General features: G+C 45.9%; 1 protein-coding gene across 2 annotated transcripts in view; it reads left to right on the top strand.

Annotated features, from left to right (window-relative positions):
- Window positions 1-14,184, top strand: part of PLD5 (phospholipase D family member 5) — a 126,774-nt gene that overhangs the window by 12,639 nt on the left and 99,951 nt on the right. The window contains exon 2 of one of the 2 annotated variants that reach the window (XM_015559925.1): window positions 9,752-9,888. In XM_015559925.1, the coding sequence (XP_015415411.1) occupies window positions 9,752-9,888 (137 nt within the window). Of the gene's footprint in view, window positions 1-9,751; window positions 9,896-14,184 lie in introns of those variants that run through there. The other variant, XM_015559926.1, reaches the window with a different exon arrangement.

Below are 14,184 nucleotides of genomic sequence, written 5' to 3'. Positions count from 1 at the left end.
TCCAGTCAAGGGCATGTGCCTTGGTTGCGGGCACATCCCCAGTAGGGGAGTGTGCAGGAGGCAGCTGATCGATGTTTCTCTCTCATCAATGTTTCTAACTCTCTATCCCTCTCCCTTCCTCTCTGTAAAAAATCAATAAAATATATATATTTTTTAAAAAGAAGTAAAAGTGGTAATTAGTCAGAAGAACACCAAAAATATTTTATACAGTTTTCCCGGGATGTTCCTGACATCTGCTGCCATGTTGGTAAATGTTGGAAGAACATTTCCATCCTTGTTTCCAGAACCCGCAGTGAAATTTCGGCTGCTGGTGTGCTTGTCCGTGGGTTAAAGTATTTCCAGAAAGCGTGCGTTCTCGCTCCTGCGTTAAAGGCAAACATCTGTCAAACCAGAGTTTAATAGCTGCGTTCTGCAGATGTGAACATTGGACCGGCTTCAAAGGAAATTCGATTTGGCTTTGAGGGTTATTTGAACCTTTTCAAGATCAAGTTTCCCTTTTCGCCCGCATATTATTCGTGACATCTTATTTCTCAGTGGATGACTTTCTCGTGGCCGTTCACCTTTGGGCTGTCACTTGTTGTTCACAGAGCCCTGGCTTGCTGCCAAGGGGTGAAGGCCCCGTGAAATGTCATCTGGTCGGGCGGGGCCACGTCCATCACAGAGGACGGTGGCTGCCTGCGCCCCAGACAGGTTGGCGAGAACCTTGGCCTGGATGCCTCGCTTTCCATCACAGAGGGGGTGACTGCTGACCCCCAACACAGTGGATGGTTTGGCCATTTCTTTGTCACACTCCCAACATCTCCTGTTTTACCCACGTACATGTTTATTATCATGGCTTCTTACCCTCTGATCCTTCTCTCCGCTGCTGCTTCTAAAATTATACACTACGCCCTAACCGGTTTGGCTCGGTGGATAGAGCGTCGGCCTGGGGACTGAAAGGTCCCAGGTTCGATTCCAGCCAAGGGCATGTACCTTGGTTGTGGGCACATTCCCAGTAGGAGGTGTGCAGGAGGCAGCTGATCGATGTTTCTCTCTCATCAATGTTTCTAACTCTATCTCTCTCCCTCTCTATGAAAAATCAATAAAATATATATATTTTTAAATTATACACTTAAAATCAGTGCAATGGTGCCCAGCCAGTGTGGCTCAGTGATTAAGCATTGGCCTTAGAACCAGGAGGTCCTCTCTCTCTCTCTCTCTCTCTCTCTCTCTCTCTCTCTCTCTCTCTCTCTCTCTCTCTCTCTTTTCCTCCCTCTCTCTGAAATCAGTAAAGACATATTTTTAAAAAATCAAATAAGTACAATTAAAGGTTTGCACAACTGAAAGTCCATTCCACAATTTTTCACCCTGGTGTAGAATGACAATTTGAGATCGGAAAGCACTGGGGAAAACAGAAGTTAGAGGGCTTGGTGATGGGGGCAACGGCTTAGGTTCAGAGTGACATTTAATGAACAGATAACCTGCAGTTGAAGAGCTGAGTAAATGAGCCCATGGATTATGCTTCCGAATTTTAAAGATACTGTGACTTTTTTTTAAAAAAAAAGATGTTTTTATTGATTTTTAGAGAGAGGGGAGAGAGAAAGATAGAGAGATGGAAACATCAGTTGGCTGCCTCGTGCACGCCCCCCTACTAGGGACAGAGCCCACAGCCTGGGCCTGGGCCCTGACCAAGAATCGAACAGGTGATCTCTTGGTTCAGGGGTCAGTGTTCACTGAGCCATGCCACCCGGGCAAAGATAACATGACATTTTGCACAGGGAGACTTGCTTGATCAGATCAGTCATTTAAATGAGTTTGTAAATAGGGTGGACACCCTCACCCCCTTTTCTAACCATGGCTCACTTGTGACCGTACCTACTAAAATAATGTTTGTCTTACGATGAACATTGGGAGAGTGGGGGAGCTATTTTTCTAGCCAGAGACTAGCTGGTTCCTTCTGGAGCAGAGTGTGAGACTGTGACCGGATTCTCGGCCAAGACAGTTGATGGCAAAATCTGGAGTGATTTTGGCTTTTGTTTCTATAACCCACCAGATCATGTTTATTCTTCAGTGCTCACTGTGTCCGACGAAACTAGGTGTTTCTTGGGCCACCTTTTGTGGCACCTCCTCTTCCCTCAAGGCTGTGAGGATTCAGTGTCTGCTTCAATGGGACAATCAGAAGAAAGGTATTTGGAAGTTTCTGAAAATTTCTAGGACAGAACATCCACCATTTCAGCTCTAGAGAAGTTCATTTTCTAGAACAGCGGTTCTCAACCTTCCTAACGCCGCGACCCTTTAATACAGTTCCTCGTGTTGTGGGGACCCCCAACCATAACATTATTTTCGCTGCTACTTCATCACTGTAATAGTGCTACTGTTATGAATCGTCATGTAAATATCTGATATGCAGGATGTATTTTCATTGTGACAAATTGAACATAATTAAAGCATAGTGATGAATCACAAAAACAATATGTAATTATATATGTGTTTTCCGATGGTCTTAGGCGACCCCTGTGAAAGGGTCGTTTGACCTCCAAAGGGGTCTCGACCCACAGGTTGAGAACCGCTGCTCTAGAACAAAGAGGGATTCAGGGGTTTTATTCTGGTTACAGGGACTTTCCTCCCTGGTCCCCCATCTTTACAGCTTAGATTTTTTTTCTGTTTTGACAAGAGAAGAAAAACTACCAAGAACATCGAGGAATGTCTGTTAATCACATTTACTCCTTTAAATGGGGGGACAGAGCCCGGCTAGCGTGAGTCAGTGGTTGAGCATCGAACTAAAGTTTACCTGCTCAAAGTACCATGTGCTTTCATTCTCCTGACTGGACCCAGACTCCTGTAATATGGGCAGTCAGTAACTTTCTAACTAGAACTCAGATACCTACCAAGGTTTAACAAATAGAAGACAGTCATGGCCGGTGTGGTTCAGTGGTTGAGCGGCGGGCGACCTACAAACCAAGAGGCTGCAGCTGGATTACCGGTCAGGGCACATGCCTGGGTTGCAGGTTCGATCCCCAGTAGGGAACGTACAGGAGGCAGCCAATCAATGGTTCTCTCTCATCATTGATATTTCTGTCTCTCCCTCTCCTTTCCTTTCTGAAATCAATAAAAATCTTTATTTTTTTAAAGAAATGGTGGAAGCACGGAGCCTTTACTGGTCTCTGCTGTAGGTGGTACCCTCACAGTAATTTACAGCTGTCGTCATTGGCTTGCAACGCCTGTCGTGGTTTATGGATCTTAGAGGACTCTGCCTCCACCTGCTAGGCATCGTATAATATTATTAGTTTGTACGTCGGGAATTACATTCGCCCCCACAGTTGCCAGCCTTCCCATACTCACTGATTACCATATGCAGTGCTATTTGTCACTTTTGAGGGAAACTGCCTCTTGTACATATTCAAATATTAGAAGGGAAAAAAATGAGCTTGGATGTTAAAGAATAAAATATACTGGTGTATGGGGAAATTTTTCTCATGGTGGGCATAGTAAGTAAAAATATGGCTTTAATAGAATAAATCCATTTTGTGTAGAATAGTGCCAATCAAATTGTTTCTTTCTCTCTAGCCAGTTAAATAATGAATTAATACTGTAACGCTTCCCATAAATTGGTGTGCTATAAATTAGGGGACCTTATACTTTGTCTATTCATACTTTAAATTACTTTCTTTTTTGTTATATAGACAGAGCTACCTCAACATCTATAATCATTTTCCTTATTACTCTTTATTTTTCCATCTTTTTACAAGACATCTTACATTTTTTAAAACAGCTCTTTGTGAACTTGTATCATATATGCATAACCCATGGACACAGACAATAGGGTGGTGAAAGCCTTGGGCAGGGGGCGGGGCTAGAAGAGGTCAATGGGGGGGAAATATGGGGGCATAAGTAATACTCTCATCAATAAAGATTTTTTTAAAAATAAAAACAGTTCTTTGTAAATTTTTTGATTAATGCAAGGAAGGTCAACAATAATGAAGATTTTTGCAAAACAGAGAAGTCTTATGTGTATTGTTCTGTCTTGTGATGGGCACTACGAAACCATGAATAATTCTATTTGTTCCACTCATTCTCAAGTTTATGTAAATCAGATCCTACAGTTACCCTGTCACAAACATCTCTGACTAACCTTGCTCCTGAAATGTATTCCATACCATTCTCCCAGCATGAATGGACTTGAAATCCCTCATTCATTTTCTCAGCAACATCGACGGCAGGGAGGGCTGTAAACATTACAGGAAAACAGAGCTGTGACAAGCTGGAGCCTGTGTCAGAGAATATTCTATGTGGAAAACAAATATGCCCCCTCCTTCCCCTTTTTAAAATATTTCTTTTTTTATATATTTTATTGATTTTTTACAGAGAGGAAGGGAGAGAGATAGTTAGAAACATCGATGAGAGAGAAACATCGATCAGCTGCCGCCTGCACACCCCCTACTGGAGATGTGCCCGCAACCCAGGTACATGCCCTTGACCGGAATCGAACCTGGGACCCTTCAGTCCGCAGGCCGACGCTCTATCCACTGAGCCAAACCAGTTAAGGTCAGAGCTACAACTTTTCACCACCGTGGAGACTTTGGCCTAATCCTTTGCTCATGGTTCTAGGTACTGCCGCACTTCCCTGCCACTTCCCTGGGTCTTTTAGGTGAGGAGGTGAGATCCCTTGTTGTTGAGAAGGATACCATCTTCCCACGGGCTAAGTCAGGAATGACCTGAGCGGGTCTGATGGAGGACGGACGGGCGGCAGACTGCATGTGGAAATGCTAAACCTTTGCCTTTCACTGCGACAGCACCAGCGCGGAAGCAGAAGCACATCATCTCTGTCATTTCCAACGTTTCAGTCATTGGAATTATCAATTGCACCAAGGGCAGTTTGACCTTGGCATCAAACAGTAGATGTTTTGCAGGATTTTGCTCGTGGAAATGTTTGAAAAGTAGATTCTTTTTTTAAAAAATACACTTTATTGATTTTTTACAGAGAGGAAGGGAGAGGGATAGAGAGTTAGAAACATCGATGAGAGAGAAACATCGATCAGCTGCCTCCTGCACATCCCCCACCGGGGAAATGCCTGCAACACAGGTATATGCCCTTGACTGGAACCGAACCTGGGACCCTTCAGTCCACAGGCCGACGCTCTATCCACTGAGCCAAACCGGTTTTGGCGAAAAGTAGATTCTTTTTATGCCAACAGAGAGAAAGGGATATAAAGATTAAACCTAAGAAGAGAGTGAATGTTAAAAAGCTCAAGCAGCCGGCCAGTGTAGCTCAGTGGTTGAGCGCCAACCTATGAACCAGGAGGTCACGGTTCCATTCCCGGTCAGAGCACAAGGGGTTGCGGGCTCGATCCCCACTGTGGGGCGTGCAGGAGGCAGCCCATCCATGATTCTCTCTCATCATTGCCCTCTCTCTCTCTCTCTCTCGCTCTCTCTCTCTCTCTCTACCTTCCTCCCTCCCGCTCTCCCCCTCTTCCTCTCCCTTCCTCTCTCAAATCAATAAAAATATTTTTTAAAAAGTTGAAGCAGAGAATGAGGAAGGAAAACAGTTTTTAGGATATCCCTCCTTGTTTCTCTCTGCCTAACTCCAACTTAAGTTCCAGCACTGGAAGGTTTTGTTGTTGTTTCCTTTTTCCAGTTGGCCAGGGTCTGTCCTTACCTGGCCAGTTAGTTACTCTAAGCGGGAACTGTAATAATTTGTACTATTATTCCTAGGAAACTACAAAGGCTTTTAAACACTCTAGCGATGCCATGGAGCAGCGTTAAGGAGCCTTCTGCAGGATGCCAGGCTTGTGCTATAGATGAGATTGTATCTCTCTGAGCTCATAAATCAGAAGGGTAGCCGACATCCAGGGTTGTTGGTCTCCCATAAGTCCACGGAGCTCTGAAGGGGGTGCTGATGTACCTTCGGGGCCACTGTTCACCTTGATCTCCCAGGAAACACGACGGATCACTGTAGAGAGAGCGGAATGGATGTCTACCCTTCAAGGCAGATGAGCTTGAGTCTTAAATCATTTTATATGATTAAAGGGAAGGGCATAAAAAGTCAGAGTGCCATATCTATTCCAGTCTGCTGCTTGGGTACCGCTCAGAAAATCTTAAACTGATATTTGTCCCTCTAAGAGTGCTTGAGGGAATTTTAAATTCTAGCACAGTGAGACGCTCATCACTGTTTGGGGATTGTAGCTGACATTGTTTTAGATGGTGCCTGTTACCACGGTAATATCGTAAATAACATCTAAACAGGGTAAGCAGACATTGTACGGATGACCGGGTTTATGAAAACTCTTGGCGTAGATCTTTAAAACCAGTTGAGAGTGTCAGCAATTATAAGATGCACATTAAAATGCAAATGCTCTTTTGGTTAATTAGAAAATTAACCCCAATGTGATGTGCGTGCCAGGGGTCGAGAATTTAAAATCGGAGAATAATTATATTTCCACACTTTAAAAGGTATTTATTTACTTAACGGATAGGACACTCGTTACTACCTCCGATGGAAAAGTGGGCTGCATTGGTCAGGCTATCCCCTCATTCCAGGTTCATGTTATTAACCCTCCAACCTCGACTTGAGGACTCACCCAACACCCCGTCGTCTCCATGGCTTTTAATCATCGTCCCTCTACCCCATCTCGGTCACCTCCTGCCATGATTACACCTTCGATGTTACCATTAGCAGGACAGTGTTGGATCTACTCCACTTTGAGCTCATGCACAACATGACTGATTTTATTAAATGCATATCCTTCTGTCCACAAATGTGGGTATCTCTATTCAATTAGGTCTTTGATCTTTTATATACAAGGGAATATTATTCAGCCATAAAAAAGAATAGTCTTAACCATTTGCAACAATGTGGATGGACCTAGAGCAGTGATGACAAACCTTTTGAGCTCGGCGTGGCAGCATTTTGAAAAACCCTAACTTAACTCTGGTGCTGTGTCACATATAGAAATTTTTTGATCTTTGCCACCATAGTAAAACAAAGACTTATATTTTTGATATTTATTTTATATATTTAAGTGCCATTTAACAAAGAAAAATCAACCAAAAAAATGAGTTCGCGTGTCACCTCTGACACGCGTGTCATAGGTTCGCCATCACTGCCCTAGAGGGTATTGTGCTAAGTGAAATAAGCCAGGACAGAGGAAGACACATACCATATGGTTTCACTTCTAGGTGGAAATCTATAAAACAAAGAACAGAAACAGATCAGAGATGCTGAGAATAAACCTGCTGGCTGCCAGATGGGATGGGGGTTGAGGAACTGGGTGAAAAAGATGAAGGGATTAAGAAGTACAAATTGAGAGTTATGAAAGTGTCACGGGGATCTGAAAGTACAGCATAGGGACTATAGTCAATAATTGTAGTAACTATGTATGGAGCCAGGTGGGCACTAGATTATGGAGGGGTCACTACAAATTATGTAAATGTGTAACCACTACACTGTACACCTGAAACTAGTACAGAATAATAATTGCCAACTGTAATTAAACAAAAATTTTAAATTAAAAAAAAATTTCAAAAATAGTAAATTTCCATATTCACCACCTAAATTCCATAATTGTGAAGGTCTGCCACATCTACTGTTAATATTGCTGTCCTCTCTGAAAGTCAGGCAAGTGCTTCATTGGGGTGTGGAATTTTAGAGTGAGGAATTGGGGTAACCATCTCCTCCAGGGCTGGCACATTAGTTTCACTGAACCCCTTTGCAAATACACTGCTGCCCTCGCTGGTCTGGCTCAGTGGATAGAGCGTTGGCCTGCGGACTGAAGGATCCTGGGTTTGATTCCAGTCAAGGGCACATGCTGGGGTTGCAGGCACATCCCCAGTGGGGGGCGTGCGGGAGGCAGCCGATCCATGATTCTCTCTCATCATTGATGTTTCTACCTCTCTCTCCCTCTCCCTTCCTCTCTGGAATCAATAAAAATATATTTTTTAAAAAAAGAAAATACATAGCAGACAACATGTAGATGTCACCTTTACCCACTTCTGGAGGGAGCCAACTCTTCAAATCAATAACCAAGACTTGGAAACAGCCTTCGTGTCCGGGGCAGATGATTACATAAAGGGTGTAGCACAAATATGCAATGGGACACTACTCATCAGCCATAAGAAATGATGAAACAAGTAATATTGGATTTTCTAGTCTTGGCGAGATTTTGTCCTCCTCATGATGCCCAAAATGCTAGAGCTAAGAGGAAAGTAGTTAGCAGATTTTGTGTTTATGAAAATCGACACAGACCGTTTCCATATAAAGTTAAAACGAAACAAGAGCAGAGGCGGAAGTTTTTGCGGCAGTAGAGGAAAGCGAGAACTAAACAGAGAAAACTAAGAGAGAAAGAAATGCATAAACAAATAAAACTTGGTCAGAGCAGAATCCCCCAAAAAGGAAAAGATGGAGGTAGAAGTAAATGAAAAAACAAGGAAAGGGGGAGGGGAAGAGTTCTGACATCAAAGATTGGGACGTAGAGCAACTTCTTAAATGTACAAAAGTCTTGCCCAGCCGGTTTGGCTCAGTAGGTAGAGCATCGGCCCACAGACTGAAAGGTCTGGGTTCGATTTTGATCAAGGACACGTAACTTAGTTGCCAGCTCGATCCCCAGTCCTGATTGGGGCACGTGCAGGAGGCAACCCATCACTGTGACATCGATGTTTCTCTCTCTGTGTCCCTCCCCCTTCCTTCCACTCTCTCTAAAAATCAATAGGGAAATATCCTTGGATGGGGATTAACAATAAATAAATAAATAAATAACTTGGGGGGGGCGGTTTTAAATTGATTTTTTGAGAGAGAGGAATGGAGAGGGGGAGAGAGAGAAACATCACTGTGAGAGTGGGACATGGAATGGCCACCTCCTGCACATCCCTGGTAGACCAGGAATCGAAGCAGCAACCTTTCAGTGCCTGTGACGATGCCCAACCAACTGAGCCACACCAGCCAGGGCTTGGCTGCTTTTGATGAGAAAGAAGAGCTAACTGGTCCGGAAGTGTTGCTGCAGCGGTTGAATTATTTAAGAGGCTCGCACATGCGGTGTGGGCGTTTGAAATCTGTGTTGAGGAATGAATAAAATATTGCCCTGGCTGGTTTGGCGCAGTGGGTAGAGCGTCGGCCTGCGCACTGAAAGGTCCCAGGTTCGATTCCGGTCAAGGGCATGTACCTTGATTGCGGGGACATCCCCAGTGGGGGGTGTGCAGGAGGCAGCTGATCGGTGTTTCTCTCTCATCGATGTTTCTGACTCTCTATCCCTCTCCCTTCCACTCTATAAGAAATCAATAAAATATATATAAAAAAACAAAAGTCAATAGGGAAATATCCTTGGATGAGGATTAACAATAAATAAATAAATAACTTTTTTGAGGGGGGGGATTTCAAATTGATTTTTTGAGAGAGAGGAAAGGAGAGGGAGGGAGAGAGAAACATCAATATGAGAGTGGAACATGGATGGGCCACCTCCTGCACATCCCTGGTAGACCAGGAATCGAACCAGCAACCTTTCAGTGCCTGGGACGATGCCCAACCAACTGAGCCACACCAGCCAGGGCTTGGCTGCTTTTGATGAGAAAGGAGAAGAGCTAACTGGTCCGGAAGTGTTGCTGCAGCGGTTGAATTATTTAAGAGTCTCGCACATGCGGTGTGGGCGTTTGAAGTCTGTGTTGAGAATGAACAGGAAGGTGAGGGAAGTCACTGTTTCCCAGAGGGTTCCGAGCAGCTGCCCAGTCCTGCGCCCTGGGAGCGGCAGCCTCCTCACTCTCCTCTCCCTCCTCTTCTCCGCAGTCCCAGCAGAGGTGCATTGTCATCTTCGCCCTGGTCTGCTGCTTTGCCATCCTGGTCGCCTTGATCTTCTCGGCCGTGGACATCATGGGAGAGGATGAGGACGGACTCTCGGAAAAAAACTGCCAAAATAAATGTCGGTAAGAGGTAACAGACGAAAATTCTCTCTTAGGGGGCGGGCGAGAGAGCCAGGGGGCCCTGGACAGTGGAGAGAGGTCACGGCCGCACGTGGTCACCTGAGTTCACTCGCCTCTGGGTCCAACCGAAACTCTCATTTTGACAAGGAGAGAAAAATGAGTCGTGATTTCATTCACTTTACAGTTTGGGCAGGTCCTGTACAGGGGGGTGGGGGACGGAATGACAGTCTGCACCCGTCCGCATTTCTGCATCAAGGCCTCTGCTTGTGAGGTTCTGGTCTGTTCTGTGACGGCCAAAAAAAAGGGGACCCCAAGTGGGCGGGACAGTGTGCTAATTGTTCCATCAAATGGAAGTTAAAAAACACCATCATCTCATGCCCAGCCGGTGAGGCTCAGTGGTTGAGCATCAACCTATGAACCAGGAGGTCACGGTTCGATTCCCAGTCAAGGGCACATGCCCGGGTTGTGAGCTCGATCCCCAGTAGGGGGCGTGCAGGAGGCGGCCGGTCCATGATTCTCTCTCATCATGGATGTTTCTATCTCTCCCTCTCCCTCTCTGAAATCAATAAAAATATATTTTTTAAAAAAACAGGTCAACCACAAAATGACAAGTTACTATGATTTAGCGCTTATAATGAATTTTAATGATAATTTTCCCCCGTGGGAAGCATCGGTCTAAGTGCCTCTCCTTTCTGGCTTAAAATCAACCACCCGGGAACGTGCATGTGAGTTTTTATCCTGACTTTTCTGGGGTCAAACGTCTGGCACACACAAAAAATGTCTGGAGTTTGTTTTCTTTGCAGCTCAGGATATATGAGAGTCTAGTTACCAGGCAACTGTATTATATGGAAAACAAAGGATGCAGGAGAGAAATCCGTACACGTTATAGATTTATTTCGTCATGTTCAGAAGGCGTCCCTCAGTATATTTACTTCCCAGATTGGATTTGGGAGAAGAATTATACTGAGATCATAAAAGCAATAGAACAATAGCGATGGTCATTCCCTTCTCCCTGAAAGCTCCCATCATAATGTGGACAAGGGGCCAGTGACCTGTACAGGGGAATGGCTCTGCCCTCTCTCTCACCTCACCCTGCAATGACTACAGCTGGTGCCCGAGCCAGTTTGGCTCAGTGGCTAGAGCATCAGCCTGTGGACTGCAGGGTCCCAGGCTCAATCCCAGTCAAGGGCACATGCCCAGGTTGTGGGCTCGGTACCCAGTAGGGGGCGTGCAGGAGGCAGCTGATCTATGATTCTCTCTCATCGTTGATGTTTGTAGCTCGCTCTCTCTCCCTTCCTCTCTGAAATCAATAAAAATATACTTTGAAGAAGGAAAAATAAAAAGACTACTGAGTACTTTGAATTTTCTAAAGGCCAAACTATAATAACTGTCTCAAGACAGAACACCCAGTACCTTTTAGCACACATTGCCAGCTATAGGAAAGAGGGGGCCTTACAAGTATGTCCCATACATGTTGGGGGAAGCTATCATTGAATCTCATTTTTACTTTGAAGTCATGCACCTGGTATTTGGGTCTGGTTACTTCTTCTTTCTGAGTCAGTAACTCCACGGATGACTCCACACAGCGCCCCCCCCCCCTCCTTTCAGAACATACTCTCCGAAGACCAGCCATGCTCCTGGTTCCTTTCCCCTGGGTAGTGGAGTCACCCCCTGGCTACTAGGTGCCATCCCTCTACGCGTCATCTTTTCTAGAACTGCAGCCCCTCCGGGTTTTCCTGTCTTCTACAGCCTCTTCCCCTGTGTTCCATTTCTGTCCTACATTCTCGGCCTCACCATAGGCACTTCCTGTGTGTCTGTCCTTGTCCCGGGGACCTTCTGCTTTTGGGCAACTGTGGGTCCTGGTACCCTACTGGGGTCCCAGTTGCTAGTGGGACAGTCCATTGTTCCACCGTCTTCTCTCAGTCATCCTCATGTGGACCTGTTGGGATTTTCTTGCATCGTCCACTCCCTCCTTATCATGTAGACAACATCATGTTCTCCCTGGCCGGCGTGGCTCAGTGGTTGAGTGTCAACCTAGGAACCAGGAGGTCACGGTTCGATTCCCAGTCAGGGCACACGCCCGGGTTGCGGGCTTGGTCCACAGTGTAGGGCGTGCAGGAGGCAGCTGATCCATGATTCCGTCTCATCATTGATGTTTCTATCTCTCTCTCCCTCTACCTTCCTCTCTGAAATCAATTAAAATATACGTATATTTTAAAAAGAAAGAAAACATCATGTTCTCACTTCCAGGACTCTCTCCACCTTCTTTGGTGCCTGGCTAACAGACCTCCCACCCCTCAGTCCCATCTCTTGCCACTGTCCTTAGTAACTAACATGTACTTCCCAACCCCCTAGCCCCATGGTCGGCAAACTCATTAGTCAACAGAGCCAAATATCAACAGTACAACGATTGAAATTTCTTTTGAGAGCCAAATTTTTGTAAACTTAAACTATACAGGTAGGTACATTGTTATGAACTTAATGAGGGTACTCCTAAGCTGGCCTTTGCTAAAAACGTCCTCAATCTGATTGAGGTACGTTCGCTGAGGTCGGCCCCTTCCAACTCTCCCATCCACACTCGTCTTGTATACTTGTTTCATCTCTCCTTCGTTCATCCTCTCTCTATGTCCAAACCATCTCAACATACCTTTCTCAATCCTTGACACTACATCTTCTTTCACTTCACAACGTTCCCTAAAATTAACTTAATAAACTTTACTTAAGGTTTTAAGTCAACTTCGCACTGTATGTGCACGCCCGCACGTGGTATTTTGTGGAAGAGCCACACTCAAGGGGCCAAAGAGCCGCATGTGGCTCTCAAGCCGCGGTTTGCCGACCACAGCCCTCGCCTTTCTGGTTGTAACCACCTCAGGTCAGTGCATTTAATATCTGCGTCACCTTTGCACCTGCCAGCAACTCCTCCAAGTCAGTCCCATGCAGGTAATGACCATGGACTTCGACGTCAGAAAGATCTGGATTCACATCCACATGCTGCCGCTTACCAATCTGTAAACGTGGGTGAGACAGTAATGTCGTTATTTCATTCGGCTCCTACTTGTGGAGCACCAAAGCCCTGCACGAGGAGGTACAATGGTTAGTGAGACCATCATGGCGATACTCTGGTCAGAGACTGTGTGGATGTCAGAGCAGACTCGGGGCGGGAGCGGGGGTGGCTCAGAGCTGGCATCACAAAAAGCAAACCTGGCCTTGGACTCCACTCTGCCCCTGCAGGGTCATGAAGACTAGTTTAGTTTCATTTCCCTTAAAAATAGTAGATTTTTAAAAAACCTATCTCACCAGGTTCTATGAGGCCATAGTAAGTTGTAGAAATCTATAACAAAGCATCAAGAAACGGCTACTGCCCTCGCCGGTTTGACTCAGTGGATAGAGTATCAGCCTGCAGACTGAAGGGTCCCAGGTTCGATTCCGGTCAAGGGCACATGCCCAGGTTGGGGGCTCGATCCCCAGTAGGGGGCGTGCAGGAGGCAGCCGATCAATGATTCTCTCTCATCATTGATGTTTCTCTCTCTCTCTCCCACCCTCCCTCTCTAAATCAATAAAATAAAAAAGAAAGGCCTACCAAGCAATATGTAAATATTAACCCTCTCCTGTTCCTTTCAGAGTCAGAATCCCCCTCCTCCCTTCACAGCTGACTTTCTCTTCCTCCCACTTCCTCGCTTCTCCTGAATCAACTTCCTCCTGATTTTAGTTGGGGGAGGTAAACAGGGACCAGGCACAGGAGAACGGGGGCTATTTATTCGGAGCTTGTATCACAGGGCGGTCAGCCACCGTCCCCTGCGTCTGGCAACGTCTCCAAGGCAGGCGGAGGAGGGGGAAACCTTTATAGTAGCAAAGAGGGAAGGTTCAGGTGCCCTGACTGGAGGCTGTTGGCGGGAGGAAGCTGGCGGCCTGCCCACTAGCAGCGCGGCGTCCTGGGTGACTGGCTGGGAGTGCCTGTTTGACTCCGGTGGGTCCCAGGTCGGAAGTGGGGACAGAAATTAGGGAAGCTGGCACTTGCTAAGCAAGCCATGGCCATTTGGGTTCTAGAAGTCACAGCTCAGCCCTCGAGATGATGACTCGGGAAAGCAGCTTGACTCAGAGCAGGCTGGCTTTCTGGGCTAATTGTTGTAGGTAAGAGGTTGGCTTCCTGGACAGGTTGATATTCTTTGTGGTCAGAGTCCTGTCTTATATACAGTAGAGGCTCGGTGCATGAAATTCGTGCAAGGGGCTCGACCTTCACATCCGCAGCAGCTTGCCTCGGCCCTCGCAGCCCTGGCTTCATCTAGAAGGTCATTCAGA

Source organism: Myotis davidii, unplaced genomic scaffold (genome assembly GCF_000327345.1).
Source record: "Myotis davidii unplaced genomic scaffold, ASM32734v1 scaffold754, whole genome shotgun sequence".
NCBI lineage: Eukaryota > Metazoa > Chordata > Mammalia > Chiroptera > Vespertilionidae > Myotis > Myotis davidii.
The sequence above is the reverse complement of the archived record's forward strand: the minus strand, read 5'-3'. Positions and strand labels throughout refer to the sequence as shown.